Genomic DNA, 14,213 nt, shown 5'->3' with positions numbered 1-14,213 from the left:
CCTTAAAATATAAGCTTTGGCTATGGCATTTGTTGATACACATGTGTTCTACTGAAATGAACCGGCACCCTTGAAAAAAAGCTGAAAGCTGTGGCACGCCATATGTGTGTAAGCAACCAAATAGTAGCCTTAGTTGTTTTGGCGGCACCAAAGGTAGGGCGCGGTGATTGATAGCGGGAAACAAGCATACTTTAGCACCTAAAAAGCATTAACCCGCTTTTAGGTTCACGAGAGCATTGAGACGTCTAGAATGAATTAATCTTTCGTCATTTGAAGTATGCGAAATTTGAACATAGCTCTGGTATAACTAAAGAGAGTTGCTAGTTGCTACTCCCTCCGTTCTAAATTGTAGATCGTTTTGACTTTTCTAGATTCATAGATATTATTATACAACTATTATATCTAGATGCACAATAATATCTATGAATTAAAAAAGCTAAAATGACCTATAATTTGAAACGGACTACAATTTGGAACGGAGGAAGTACTCTAATTACATGACAACATTGATCTCGTACACTCGAATGTATTACACGAACATGCATCATCACCTTACTTCTAATATCTAGTGTCTTGTTTAACTCCTGTGTCTCCCTCACCCTATCTGCCATCCACGTACCATGAAACAAGAAATTGCTGGGACATATACAATGACAATCATGACGGTTATTCATCTCCATTGTCTGCTTCCATTTGCAGCCAGAGTTCAATGTATAGACGAAGACTATACAACATTCGTAGTAGGCAGAGCTCTCGTCAATGATTGAATCTTCTCCTTCCTATGTACACCATGCACTCCAATAGCTCATTTTCTTAATGTCAGGAAGCCATCATGGAGCAAAATGATTTATCCTGTCCTTTGTCACGCTAAGGTGTTCTTGTGTACCCCTGTCGCAAAATGGTTAGAGAATTCCGTGCCTCGGAAAATGAGATACAATATGAACATAGCATAAGCAACCACGGCCACACAGAGAGCTGAAGTAGACAACAGTCCTTCCGCTGCTGAAGAGAAGAAATCCAACAACATGTAGCTATTTATTATGATTGGAACGGATGCAGCTGTCCAAGAAGCAATCTACATCAATATGCCAATGTTAGTTTATAGTGCTACATGAATATAATGATTTGGCAAAACTAAAATAACTAAGAGATAAAAGTACTCATGATTTGTGGATAAGTTCTAAAGCAGACTCCCTAAAGAAAGAGAGCACCTCCCCCTGTTCCAAAATGTAAGGTGTTTTAGATTAGTGCTAGCTCAACTTCAAGTTTTACCCAATTTATAGAGAAACGTAGCAACATTTACAAAACCAAACAACCATACTGTAAATATTTAATGGTGGATTTAATGAAACTAACTTCTTGTTGTACATGTTACATTTTTCTATAAACTCGGTCAAACTTGAAGAAGTTTGACTTAGGACAAAACCAAAACACCTTATATTTTGGAATGGAGGGAGTACATTTGAAGATAAAAGTGAAACGTTCAATGCATGATGTGGTAGAACCTAAATGATGGCAAAGTGAAGTGAAAAGTCTAACGTTAACACCTCAGTCTTTAGTTTAGCAGACAATTTGCCATGAAATTAAGATCCCATGGAAACCGCTAGAATCAGGACGCCCGTTAAAAAAATGAAGCTTTGTTAAGCTTTGTGAACAAAGCTCCAGCAGTTCAGATAGCTTAGTTCAGCGAAGCTTAGAGCCTTAGATTGCCAACTTTACATTCACAAACTTGATAGATCTCTACACATACATTGAAAAAGCAAAGGTAAATGTGTAATACACCATGGGGATCATTACTTGTTACTTACTTTTGTTCTTGGACCTATCTTGAAAACTCCCATGACTTCCTCCTTAGAAACCAATGTTACCAGTGGGATTAGTGAGAATGGGATCTGGATTGATTGGAGCACATTGAGCCATTCATTGAGAACATCTAATGCAGTGTCAGATGTGTTGAAGTATAGAGCAACAATTATAGTTGGCACGATTGCAAAGCTTCTAGTGATTAATGCCCGGATCCATTTTTTCAACCGCCAATTCAGAAACCCACCCATTATAAACTGTCCAGCATAAGTTCCTGTTATGGTACTACTTGTGCCAGCAGCTAATAGCCCAACACCCCAAATATAGAGGACAGGGAAAAAATCACCCGCAAACTTCTCATGTAAATATTTTCCAGCATTCTCAAGACCAATACTATCTGCTTCTTTGGTACCATAAAACCCTTTTGCAAAAACTGTCATGACAAATAAATTTATCATGAAGGGCACTACCAATGCCATGGTGGATTCAATGGAATAGTACCTCAACGCTTCACGGACTTCATATTCCTTTTCTGGATCAATTTTTCTTGATTGCACAAGAGCAGAATGGAGGAACACATTATGGGGTGTGATAACACTTCCAACAAGACCAACAGCTTGTTTTATTGTTCTTGAGTTCAGTTTTGGAACCAGAATACCTGTAGCACATAAATTACACTGTAATTGGCTGGAGAACACAATATCAGAAAGTTCATAGGTGAAACACATGATCAAAGGTTAAGCAGACAACAGAACAGCATTGGCCATATAGTAGAGGCACTTGATGCACAGATGCCCACCAAGATTCAGACCTTATTTGGGCCCTGTAACCATCTTCTAATTGGAATCTCCTTTGGCATGTTTTGAGAAAGAAGACAAGAAACAATAGATACTCACCAACGATTAGGTCTTTCCCTCTGGGCTTGGTTTCTACAAACATCCATGCAAAGGAGCAGGCCATTGTTGTAATTAAAACTGCAAACAAAGCTTCCAATTTTCTCACCCCATAGTTCTCTAGGGAAAGAAAAATAAAGCTGAGGGAAAACAACATTTCGGTCAGTGGGATACAATCTTCCTGTTATTCAAACAATAAGAACAATAAAATGCAGTGCTCACAAACCATGACATTGATGAGTAATTTACAAGTTCAAATCAAATAAACTAACATGAACTTGCATTTAATGTTATTCTTATGCTACTCTATAATCGTCAAGTAGTTGGAGATCGATATATTAGAAATGTGCACCATAGGTCCACAAGTCCATACTAGGTTAGGGTTCTTGTTCATATGGTTGAATGTAAAAGAAATTCTAGATACAATTCACTACCGAATTCATGTAAACAGAAATTGATAGATAATATCATGTATTTGTTCTGCATCTGAAGTTTTTACACAAATGTAAATAAAATAATTGAACATGGTGGTAAGGCTTCTTGATCCATTTTTGTAGGCCATGAGTACGAGCAACAAATCTTTAACATTCTACCAGCTGACTAGATAGCAAAGTGATGAAGGTACTCACCACATTTGATGTATTCAACGGGAAATACTGGGTTCTAATCACACCTACATTGTTCAACAAAGACGCAAATGCTGCAAATCTAGTATGAATTGGAGAATTATCTGCTACCCTCCCTAAGAATCTTTAATGCACTTTTCACACCAGATTGACATTATCTTGTTATAAATTAGCAATAAGCCAGTGACTAAACTGGATATTGGATACTCCAATTTACGGAAACAGCTTGAGATCTAGCACCAAAATCACCAGATACATCACCGTTTGTGCGAAATGCCTACCATAACCGAAGAAGAGGGTAGCAAAGAAGCTTACCAATCCAATGCGGTGATGACAACGCCGGCCCAAATCGGCAACCAGCCGTGGCTGAGGATCTTGATGGCAATGGCGCTCCCGATGACCTCCTGGATGTCGGCGCTGACCAGGGCCACCTCGGCCATGAGCCAGAGCGCGCGGCGCGCCCAGTCCGGGTACTCGTCGCGGCAGAGCTCGGCGAGGTGCCTCCCCGTGGCGACCCCGAGGCGCGCGGCGAGCAGCTGCACGAGCAGCCCCATTGCCGTGGACCACAGGAGCAGCCAGAGCAGCGAGCCGCCGGCCGTGGCGCCGGCCTGGAGGTCGCCCTCGATGTTCCCGGGGTCCACGAACGCGATGCTCATCAGGTACCCGGGCCCCGTGAAGAGCCACAGCTTGCGCCACGAGAAGGGCGGCGCGCGGCCCCCCGAGGCGTAGAAGAGGCGCTCCTCGTCGTCGGGGTCGCCGGAGACGGAGACGACGACCTTCTCGGCCGGCTCGTACGCGCGCTCCTCGAAGCCCTCCTCATCGTCGGAGATGGCGGAGGCGAACGACGAGGGACGGAGGAGGGCGCGCCCCTCGGCGCCGGAGGCGGGCGGCGAGCTGCTCTCGGCGTGCTCTCCGGCGCCGGCGTCGTTGTCGGCGGCCATCTCGTCGGAGTTTGCCGGATGCGCAAACGCCGGTGCGCCCGCGTGGCTCGTGGCGCAAAACCAAATGCCGAGGCGCCGAGCCGATCTCCGTTGCCGCGTGTTTTGGGGCTCCTATATTTAAGGCGTGATTGGTAGGCGGGATGGTGGCGTCCGGAGGACCATCCGGCATCATCTCGTGCATTTGGACGTGATTGGTTGCTCTTCCCGCATCATATGGCTGCACCCTCTCGTTCACTCCACCCCTCCCATCCCGCATCCCTCCGTCCGCCCAAAAACTACCTTCCCTCGCGAGCCGGGATGGCACGGTGCAGGTGAGCGCGTAGGACCCATGTGACATACATCAAAAACTCTTATCCATGCATGCAACCAAACACGATTCCGTCTCCTACCGGACCAACAACAAAGACAACCAAACACAACTCAGTGCACGATTTCAACCTGTCTCCCGTGAGCTTGGACCGATCCTCCATACCGGCTCCCTACGCCCGGAGCAACCAATCACACCCTTAGAGACTGGATGCAAACAGCTCGTAAAATGATCCTAAAATGTTCAAATCTATATCTATATCTATACCAACACGATAGTTTCTTCCAACCATCGTGATTATTTTACAAAAAAATCTTTCAACTTTTTCGTAATCAACTTGCAGTACTGAAAGTTAAACTGTCATAGTCCGTTGATGATTTACAAAAAAGTCCCTCAGCTTTTTCGTAATGGCCGCTAAGCGCGAGAGCGGGGATGGAGCAGCAGTCAAGCGGCTGGCGCAGGCATGGCCGGTGCCGAGCCCGAGAGGTGATCGTGGCGCAGCTACGCCACGCACGTGTGGGATGGGGGTGCTGCGGCTTCCAACGAGGGCAGACTAGCGGCTTTTCCGGCGATGGCGCTGGGACTCCCCGCAGTGGCAACACGTCGCATCGCTGTCACCCTTTGCTGGAACCTGAAGCTAATCCCGGCGGGGAGGCGTCACAGGCATAGCTTAGTGGTGGAGGAGCTCCCCCATGACGTGCAACAGATCTCGCATGGTCATAGTGATGTATGCCACCACCCACCAGTGTGGATTCACTCGCATGCCCAGCAATAGTCCTCAACCAGAGGCACTGCTAACTGATGTTGTCTTCGTCAGCAACACTTACCGCCACCTGCCAGAAGAGCTGCCGCTTTGGCCTCAGCATAAAGCTCCACTGCCCTTTGCTACATCACCAGGAGGGTAATCCATAACTGGAAACCATATGTGTGGGATGACGAGGAAAAATCCACTAGCGCACGTCGCTGTTGATCTGCACGAGTACTTTTTAAGTTGCAAGAATTAATGATAAGAGAGGTAAATTAATGATAAGAGGGATCTTCTTGCTCCAATTATTTTGTAATATGATTGAGGAGCTTATCGTGGGTCACTCGGATGCTGTGGTACTTCTTGGGGGTACACTTCATGGTCACTCAGGTGCAATGCCTTCTCTTCTACAATTTATGTTCGTCTTAGTACAACGCCCTCTCTCATATGCCTAATAATAATTATGGTTTTTTGTTATGAAGGATTTTATCCCAACTGATGGACGATCAAATCTTAAATATGATTTGCCCTTATATTTTGAAATTTTTAGCCACAAGATAGTAGGTCGATTGCTATACCTTTACTATTTGGAACCGAAAATTAATTTGTAGGTAGAACATTTAGTCATCATTACTATATTATGAGTATTACGAGGAGCAAATTGCAGAAGGATATTTGATTGCTCATGTTTCTTGGAGCAACTAGGTCATGATGTCAGGGGTGTATACACTTATGTATGAATTGTTGAGCATATTATAATTAAGGACTGAGCATTTATTTTAGTCTTGTAGTTTTTTTTCTTTTTATAGGCCGAAAGTTTCGTGGACAACCTTTTATGTTAATAATAACTTACATATTCATAAAAACTAAAACCTAAGACAGGAGTTGCATTAGTACTGAATCTTACCAAAAGTTTTAATGCATGTTTGAACCAGATGTAGGACACATAACATATGTATAAAAATTGAGATTCCACCGTTCAAATAGGCCATGTAGAATTCAATGAAGTTGTCCGCTTATTATTATCAAAGATATATACAAATATTATGAAACATTCTAAACCAAATTAGGAAGTAAAGCAAGCGAACTAGGAGCTAGCGGATGACAACTTGGGAGCAAGTAAGAAACCGTAGCAACGCACGGGCATTATACTAGTTAGTATAATAATTTGATCAATTGGTGCATCCGCAATTCGAATGTTATAATGAGCGGCATATTTGCTAATGCCCGATCAGAGTACATTCAAGTCAAAATAAACTATTAAGCATTATTTTTATTATTGATATTCGCATGATAATATCAATATATTTAGCCAAGACTAAAACCTTCCGTGTTTAGAAAATTAATGTTATATCTTCATATTAATTAATTTTATATAGTAATTTAATTTTGATAAAATATTTAATTTCATATACAATATATTTGATTATATACATTGTTGAGGTAAAAAAACCAACATGTTAATACATACTAAAAATACCTTTTAGAAGCTTAGCATAAATATTTTTGAAGCCTCATGTACTTGTTTAGAAAAGAAAAATGAGCTAAAATAAGAGAAACCAACATGATTTTATACAGAGTTGAATACATGAGCAGAAGTACAGATGTTAAATACACGAGCAGAAGTGTGGAGAAAACCTAAGTTCACAAAGTCTCTTTTATGGACTTTAGTCTTTCGATAATGCCAATAAAGTAAATCTAAAATTTGATTCATTTTAACTAGTGAACAAATAAATTATATACATAATTGAGAAGAAACAACATCAATAACTCTTGTTAAAAAATTAAGAATTATTGTCTGAAGGAAAATTTACATGTCCATCCTTGCTTAATATATTGTGGTTCTAATGTTTTGGACTATAGGTGCACCAATTTATAAAGTTATTGCACTAATTTTATCATTTCACAAGTTGTTGGACCAACCTGCACCCACCTGTAAAATTATTGTACTAGATTGAGCATTTTGCCACCTAACTAGTTGTTGTATGATGGGTGCAATTCATTCTTTAGAGCGCGGATGAGTGGTTTCTGCATGTGTCTGCTACCCGCTACGACTACGTGAAGAATGCTAAGAATGAGAGGACGCCAGCTTAGAAACGCTGTGGACTTGATGTAGATCAGCGCTGAAACAAATGGGATGTTGAGATTAATATAAGGAAATGCAAGTCTGTAATTTTTTTACTGGCAGAGGAAACCAGTCTCCTTCCTTCTAAGCTATGGGAATGTTTGCTTTATATTAGAATCCTTAAAAGGTGATTGTAGATTGTGGATTTGAAATAATCCTTGATTTAAATAACAATGATTGTGGATTTGAAATAATCCTTGATTTAAATAACAATGTTTGCTTTCTTGAATGCTGGCTGCAAAGGCTGTTTGGCTTCCTAGATTATGGACAAATCACAGATGAAACACCCATATTTTCTGAGGGTGCAACCGTGCAAGATAAGATAAGATGGGTGATAGGATGAATAACAATAGCGCTTGATATCTATCTATACCTAATATTAAAGAGATGATGTTTCTTCTCGTGGTTATTTTTCAAAAAGGCCTCTCAAGTTTTTGATAATCAACTCGCAGTTCAAAATCTGAATAGAAGGGGGCTTGGGTGGAAAAAGGAGGGAAGGGAGGGGGTTAACGGGAAAAAGCTTTTCTCCTTTCTTCCCAACAGAGAGGCGGATGAGGAAGATTGGGCGCGGACGGCCGGCAGCATCGGTGGTGCGGTGGCGTCCTGAGCTCAGCCGCGGCCGTGGAGAAGGGGAGGAGGGAGAGTGTGAAGGGCAGACCAACCGCGGGTGCAGACTGCGGAGACGAGGTCGAGTGAGCTCCGGCGGCCCACGGTGGACGCGGCCGCGCTGCGCCGCTGCCCCGGAGGCCATTGTCTCCGGCCTGGCTCCCCCTGCGGGGTCGCCGTACGTGCAGCAGTGCTCCACTCCTCTGTGCGGTGCTCCTCGTGCTTTGCGATCAGCCGATTACCTCAGTCTGCGTCGCCGCCGCTTGGATGGGTGTCGTGCGACAGGCGGAAGGTGTAGGAGAAAGCACGCGGCATTGCTTCTGTAGCCGAACAGAGGAATTGTGGAGGAGGAGCAGATAACTTGATGAGCATGCGCGCGGCAGTGGTGAAGCAACATAGCTATGGTGTGCGAGCAAAAGGTTTGATGCGAGCAAAAAGCTATTCTGATTTTAGGCAAAACGTGTTTCCATTAAAGGTGGCTATCCTCAATTGCAAAGGAAATATTTGGTTAGCCTCCTGCTGGATAAGCGTGCATATGGTTCAATGATCATGGCATATATCAGGGCTGACATGCTGGACAAAGCAGAAGAGTTAATCAAAGAAATGGAGGATCAGCAGATCTTCGCAGGAAAGGAGGTCTACAGGGCGCTGCTGAGAGCCTTTTCATACAAAGGCGATTCAGATGGGGCACATCGGATTTTCGATGCCATACAGTTTGCAGGGATAGTGCCTGACACGAAACTGGTGAATGCTTACTGTCTGCCCAATAGAATGGCAGAAGCTGTTTGTGTGATTCGAAATATGAGAAGTGCAAGAGTGACACCTTGCGACAAATGCATTGCCTTGGTACTAGGTGCTTATGAGAAGGTGGACATGCTAGAAACAGCACTGGGATTTTTGACCGAGCTTGAAGAAAACGGGATTGCAATTGGCCAAGAGCCCTCTCAGTTGCTTGCTGTGTGGTTCCGAAAGCTTGGGGTAGTTCATGAAGTCGAACAGGTTCTGAAGGAGCTCTCAGAAGACATGAAGACCAAGCAAACAGTTGCATTATTGGTGGAACAGAGGTTATATAGCACTATTTCATATGAATCGGGAATAAGAAGATAATTATTTTAGAGAGGGTAAAGACCCGTAGTAATGCACGGGCAATTCTACTAGTTTCTTTTAAAATTTCGCTGGCATGTGGCATCTTCATGTTCCCGTGCACACACTTTCCGAACGTACGAGTGTGTGCCATGCGCGCGACATTTTTAATTTTTTTTGAGTGGGGCGCGACTTTTTTTTTTGAGGGGGGGGGGGGGGGGGCGCGACATTTTTAATCGATGGAGGACCGAGAACTGAGTGCTAATTTGACGGCTGGGCTCAAGAAATGGTCATGAAGTACACGGCCTCAGCAGTCGCCGCCCGGGCCCGCAGAACCTCCTCCTCTACCGTCGCCGCCCGGCCTGCAGAACCTCCTGGGCCGCACTGGTTGGGCCCGAACATACACAGCAGGCCTTTAAAGCACCCGTCCAGTCCACCAAGAGCGGCGGGCGACAGGTCGACAGCGGAGCCGCTCACGTGGACGAGCAGCAGAGGTGTCAGTCATCCACGCAATTCCACCCGCCTCCACGTCCACGTAACCGGGGGCCAGCCGCGGCCGTCCACGAGTTCCCCCCGCCTGCCCCCACCCGCCAGCGACCCACCGCCCCCCGCAAGTATGCACGGCTCCGGCTCGCCTACCACGCAGAAGCGGACGCGGGCAGACGCAGCTAGAGCCAAGAGAGAGAGAGACCGAGACAGCCAGCGGGGCAGCTGAAAAAGCCTATCTCCTATCGCCACCGGGGTCCGAGGGGGGAAGCGAGGGAGGAGGGAGGAATCGCCCACCACGCCCGCAGAGGCAGGGTCGGGGTCGGGGTCGGGGGGAATAAGCGAGAGGCGGGGAAGGGGAAGCGACCGGCGGCGGCCCACATGCCGATCGCCTACAGCCTCCGCGCGCCGCCCTCCGCCGCGCAGCAGCGCCTCAGGCTGCTGCCCCCTCCGCCGCCGCCGTTCGCTGCGGCGGCGCCGACGGGGGCCGGGGCCGCCCGGCGGAGGAGGGCGGTCGGGGTGGCGGCCGCCTCCGCGTCGCCCTTCGACGAGCTCCACGCGCGGGGGAGGCCCGTACATGGACCCTCCAAGGTGAGCCAACAACCACCGTCGTCTCGCCTACCTCACCTGCCTCGGGCGCATCGCCCGAAAGGCCAGCCTCTTTTCCCTCCCCAAATTGAATAGTAGTGTCCTGTAGTCGGTAGGTAGTATTGGATGCTACTACGTGATTAGTCTCCGGTGGTTTCCTTGGCGGGTGATTTGAGGTTTGGATACCGGGAAGGTGCTGTCCGTAATCATTTCTTGTTTGTAATTTGACTTAAGAGCGAGGAATAAGATCTAGCTTCCAGGAAACTGTTGATCTTATGATGACCAGCTCCTGCAGTAGCCTCAGCTTCGGCTATTTATTGATTTATTGCCTGTATGTAAACAAGATTGGATCGTTGCTCTGCTGGAACATTTCGTGTATCAATACAAGATGCTTTGCTTCGAAGCGGTGAATTGTTAGCTGCAATCACTGAATCGTTGACAGAAAAGAGGACTCAATGCTTGCACTATTCTAGTTATGATTTTTAAGGCAAGTTGTTGTTTTTAGCGATGGAGTTTTAGTTGCAACTCTAGGCCAGGTAAATCATTAGCAATCATGGTCAATTAAACATATGATAGCTTGATGCTACCCCGCCTGGATCATGAGGCTGATGGGGATTTCTTTTGGGGGGTTATAAGATCCATCCCCCCCCCCCCCCCTGTTTTTGAGTTCACGTTATGAACTTGTGATTTAGGAAGAATGATTGTCTAATTCATCAACCTGCTCTTAAAGGGGGGTACATAGCATTTCAAATAGAAACAAACTGTGTTATAAGTCCCATGTGACATGAGGAACCATGATGCTTAAGGTTTGAGTGTTCTACCATTATACATTTGTAGGTCCAAACATTATATATTGCTGCCTATCATCATCTTTATATCATTGCTGAGCTAAGATATTCTTAACATTGCAATTCTGTTTTTGTAGTCCGTATTGACTGAGTTAATGTATGGATTGAAAAGCTATGACCTTATAATTTGATATAAAGATGAATTCTTGGAAACATTGTGAATATTGACCTGGATCCTTCTCAACATTTACGGCTTACTATCTTGCTGTAGGATGTTCGCTTCTGTATATATATACTCCCTCCGCTTGAATTTACAAGGTGTTTTTTGTTTCATTAGGACAAGGCTTTGACCAACAATTACTCCACTGATACATAATTTTGTGACACGAACTTGATATTATAATTCTTTTATCATATAAATGACATATTAATGGAGTAAGCGTTTGTCAAACTTTCCTAACGGATTCTACGCCAAGGAACTTTTACCAGTTAGCTGCCACTTGTCTTGTACGCATTAATTGCATGTAATACATGTGACTCTATTATTTTGAACATTGGCTTATGAACACTTGCTGGGGGTGAGGTTAATACACATGTTTAAATATTATAGTTTATAAAGTGCCTATAAACTTGCTTGATTTGACTACTGTTTATTCATGATATTCATGATGTTTATTTTCATCCATTAAAAGTCACTTGGACATTGTTTTGGTCGTGCTGTAAAGTTGGCTCATGATGTATTTTGTTATCCTGTAGAAATCCATGCTCTGGAACTTGATCCAGGATATAGAACCCTTGGACCTAAGTGTCATTCAGAAAGATGTTGCTCCTGAAACAGTAGATGCAATGAAGAGGACCATATCTGGCATGTTGGGCCTGCTTCCATCTGATCAGTTCCGTGTCGTTGTAGAAGCCCTTTGGAATCCCTTCTTCAAGTTATTGGTATCTTCAATTATGACGGGGTATGATTTCTTGCTCAGATTATTTTATCATGGTGGTTATGAAAAGTATTTTCTGAGACTTAGTTGCATCAATTAGGCATGTGATTTGCTTTTGTTTTTCCTGAACTTAGAATTCAGAGTCAACATCTATTACCTTTCAACGTGTGTCGGTCTTAAATGACATGTGAAACTGATGACAACTCTTGCAATCTTGTATTTATTAGTTCAGAAGAATAGCATGTTGACCTAGAAAAATGACCAACTTTGTTGTATACTTCTCTGACATGTTATGTCCCAGAAAGAGGCCAATCGGCATCAGATTATTAAAAAATGATAACCTTCTAGTGAGGTTTAATAGTTTCCTTGGTAGTGACATTTCATCTACCTATACCTCTTCGTGGTAGTTTGTGGTTCCTTCTTGGCTTCTTTTGGGTCTAGTAGAGAGTTGACCATGTTCTGAGCATCCTGCTTGTGTGGCTTGCTTTTCTCATAAGAGCATGTTCTGGTATGGTCGAATATGTTGAATTGGCTAGTTTTCCAGCTTAATAGACACATCTCAAAGCTAACAAGGCTGGATAGCTCCTGAATTACTTTCTATGTCCTAAAATACAAGCATTTCTAGATTTGTCCTAAGTCAAGCTTCTATTAAGTTTGACCAAATTTATGTAAGAGTATCAACATCTACCAAATCAAAGAAGTACACTATGAAAATGTTTTTCGTAATGGATAAAATAATACTAATTTGATATCGTAAATGTTGTTATTCTTTTCTATAAGCTTAGTCAAACTGAAGACGGTTTGACTTAGGACAAAACTAGAAATGCTTAAATTTTAGGAAGGAGGGAGTAACTGTTAATTTCTTCATTTTTCAGACACAAAATGTAAAAATGTAAATTTAGCTCTCTCCCTCTACTTGCTCAATGCTTTTTTTAAAAAATAAAAAAATGCTCTTATAAACTTTGTTTGAGGTCCTGACCTAATTAGTTAATACCACAAACCTATCTGCCATGTGATAACTCTTAATATATTGTTTTCTGTAATAGCTACAGCTATGTAATCTATCAATGGAATAACTGACGAAATACAGTTCACATGTATGCCAAAGTAAAACTCTGATATTTACTTTGTTTCTGCCTCAGGTATACTCTACGTAATGCTGAATACAGGCTTTCTTTTGAAAGAAACCTTGAACTGTCTGAAGAAGATGCAGAATGTCCAAAAACTGATATCACAGAAGACAATCATCATAACATCAATTTGGGTAAACCTGTCACTATTTTTAGATTATCAGAAGAGGACATGCCCCAGGACCCTGGAAAAAGTGATGAAGAATCATCATATGAGAATATGGTAGAAGAGCTTGGTGACTTAACACCTCAAGCAGAAGAATACATTATTCAGATGCAATCTCGTTTGGATGCCATGAAAAAGGTAATATAGTCTGTTGCTTGATTAAGTTTCAAACCATTTTATCTACTAGTCTGTTTGATTATGTGGTATTATATCAATTGCAGCCATGCCTTCCATGTAAATATGCAATTTTCAGTTTAGTTCACAGATAGGAATGTTGCATATACCATAGGAACTTGGGAATACTGCAATGTCAGCAGTAACTTGGGAGTATGCTCATTATGCACAGGCTAGCGTTGGTACTTCTGTAATTAACTTGAGCTCACCCACTATATGTTTGTAGTTTTTACTGCTATATGAACTTGTGGATGTTAGCTCAATGCATACCAGATTTATTGAACATATTGATAGGTTATTGAGAATGTCTTGCATGTCATATATCGAGATAGGTTTTCTGTGCCATTATTTGTTTGTCACTAATTCATTTTGCAAATATGTTGAGTTTATTGATTGTATCTAGGTAATTCATGGCCTGGTCCCAGCAAAATACACAATGTAGATTATTCTTTCTCAATTATGAGATGATATAGTACATTTTTTTAATTATCCACACATATAGAGAAGCCAAGCTCGAAGGTTTAGTGCAATCAGGTATAAGCTTGAACTGAGCTTAAGCAAGCCTAAGTTATTGTTCAAGCTTGGTGAGCTCAAGGTCGGCTCTGTCAAAGCTTGAGCTCAAAGCATGCCACATCTTGAACAATTGGACACCATATATGACAACAATAGTCCAAGCTGCACTCAAGTAAGAGGGTGTTTGGATCCATGGACTAATTTTTAGTTCGGGTCACATCGGATGTTTGGATACCAATTAGAAGGACTAAACGTGAACTAATTATAAAACTAATTGCATAAACGAGGGCTAATTCGCGAG

The 14,213-nt window shown here is 43.1% G+C and overlaps 3 protein-coding genes across 3 annotated transcripts in view; 2 read left to right on the top strand and 1 right to left on the bottom strand.

The window, feature by feature from the left end:
- Nucleotides 1–302: 302 nt before the first annotated feature.
- LOC101762285 (metal transporter Nramp6) lies at nucleotides 303–4,038 on the bottom strand. Its single transcript, XM_004982389.3, has 4 exons — nucleotides 3,638–4,038; nucleotides 2,700–2,836; nucleotides 1,809–2,461; nucleotides 303–1,075 (listed from the first exon to the last, which is right to left on the bottom strand). The coding sequence occupies exons 1-4, from the start codon at nucleotides 3,976–3,978 to the stop codon at nucleotides 863–865; spliced, it is 1,344 nt and encodes a 447-aa protein (XP_004982446.1). The 5' UTR covers nucleotides 3,979–4,038; the 3' UTR covers nucleotides 303–862.
- A 112-nt stretch (nucleotides 4,039–4,150) lies between these two features.
- Nucleotides 4,151–9,153, top strand: LOC101761375 (pentatricopeptide repeat-containing protein At1g01970-like). Its single transcript, XM_004986330.1, has 2 exons — nucleotides 4,151–4,285; nucleotides 8,500–9,153. The coding sequence occupies exons 1-2, from the start codon at nucleotides 4,151–4,153 to the stop codon at nucleotides 9,151–9,153; spliced, it is 789 nt and encodes a 262-aa protein (XP_004986387.1).
- Nucleotides 9,154–9,791: 638 nt separating this feature from the next.
- LOC101761864 overlaps nucleotides 9,792–14,213 on the top strand; it is a 6,386-nt gene continuing 1,964 nt past the window's right edge. The window contains exons 1-3 of the mRNA XM_004982388.4: nucleotides 9,792–10,206; nucleotides 11,748–11,953; nucleotides 13,072–13,363. Coding sequence (XP_004982445.1) covers nucleotides 9,997–10,206; nucleotides 11,748–11,953; nucleotides 13,072–13,363 — 708 coding nt within the window. The 5' untranslated portion in view covers nucleotides 9,792–9,996. The remainder of the gene's footprint in view (nucleotides 10,207–11,747; nucleotides 11,954–13,071; nucleotides 13,364–14,213) is intronic.

Source organism: Setaria italica, chromosome IX (genome assembly GCF_000263155.2).
Source record: "Setaria italica strain Yugu1 chromosome IX, Setaria_italica_v2.0, whole genome shotgun sequence".
In the NCBI taxonomy this organism is placed as follows: Eukaryota; Viridiplantae; Streptophyta; class Magnoliopsida; order Poales; family Poaceae; genus Setaria; species Setaria italica.
This window is presented reverse-complemented; position numbering and strand designations above follow the sequence as displayed.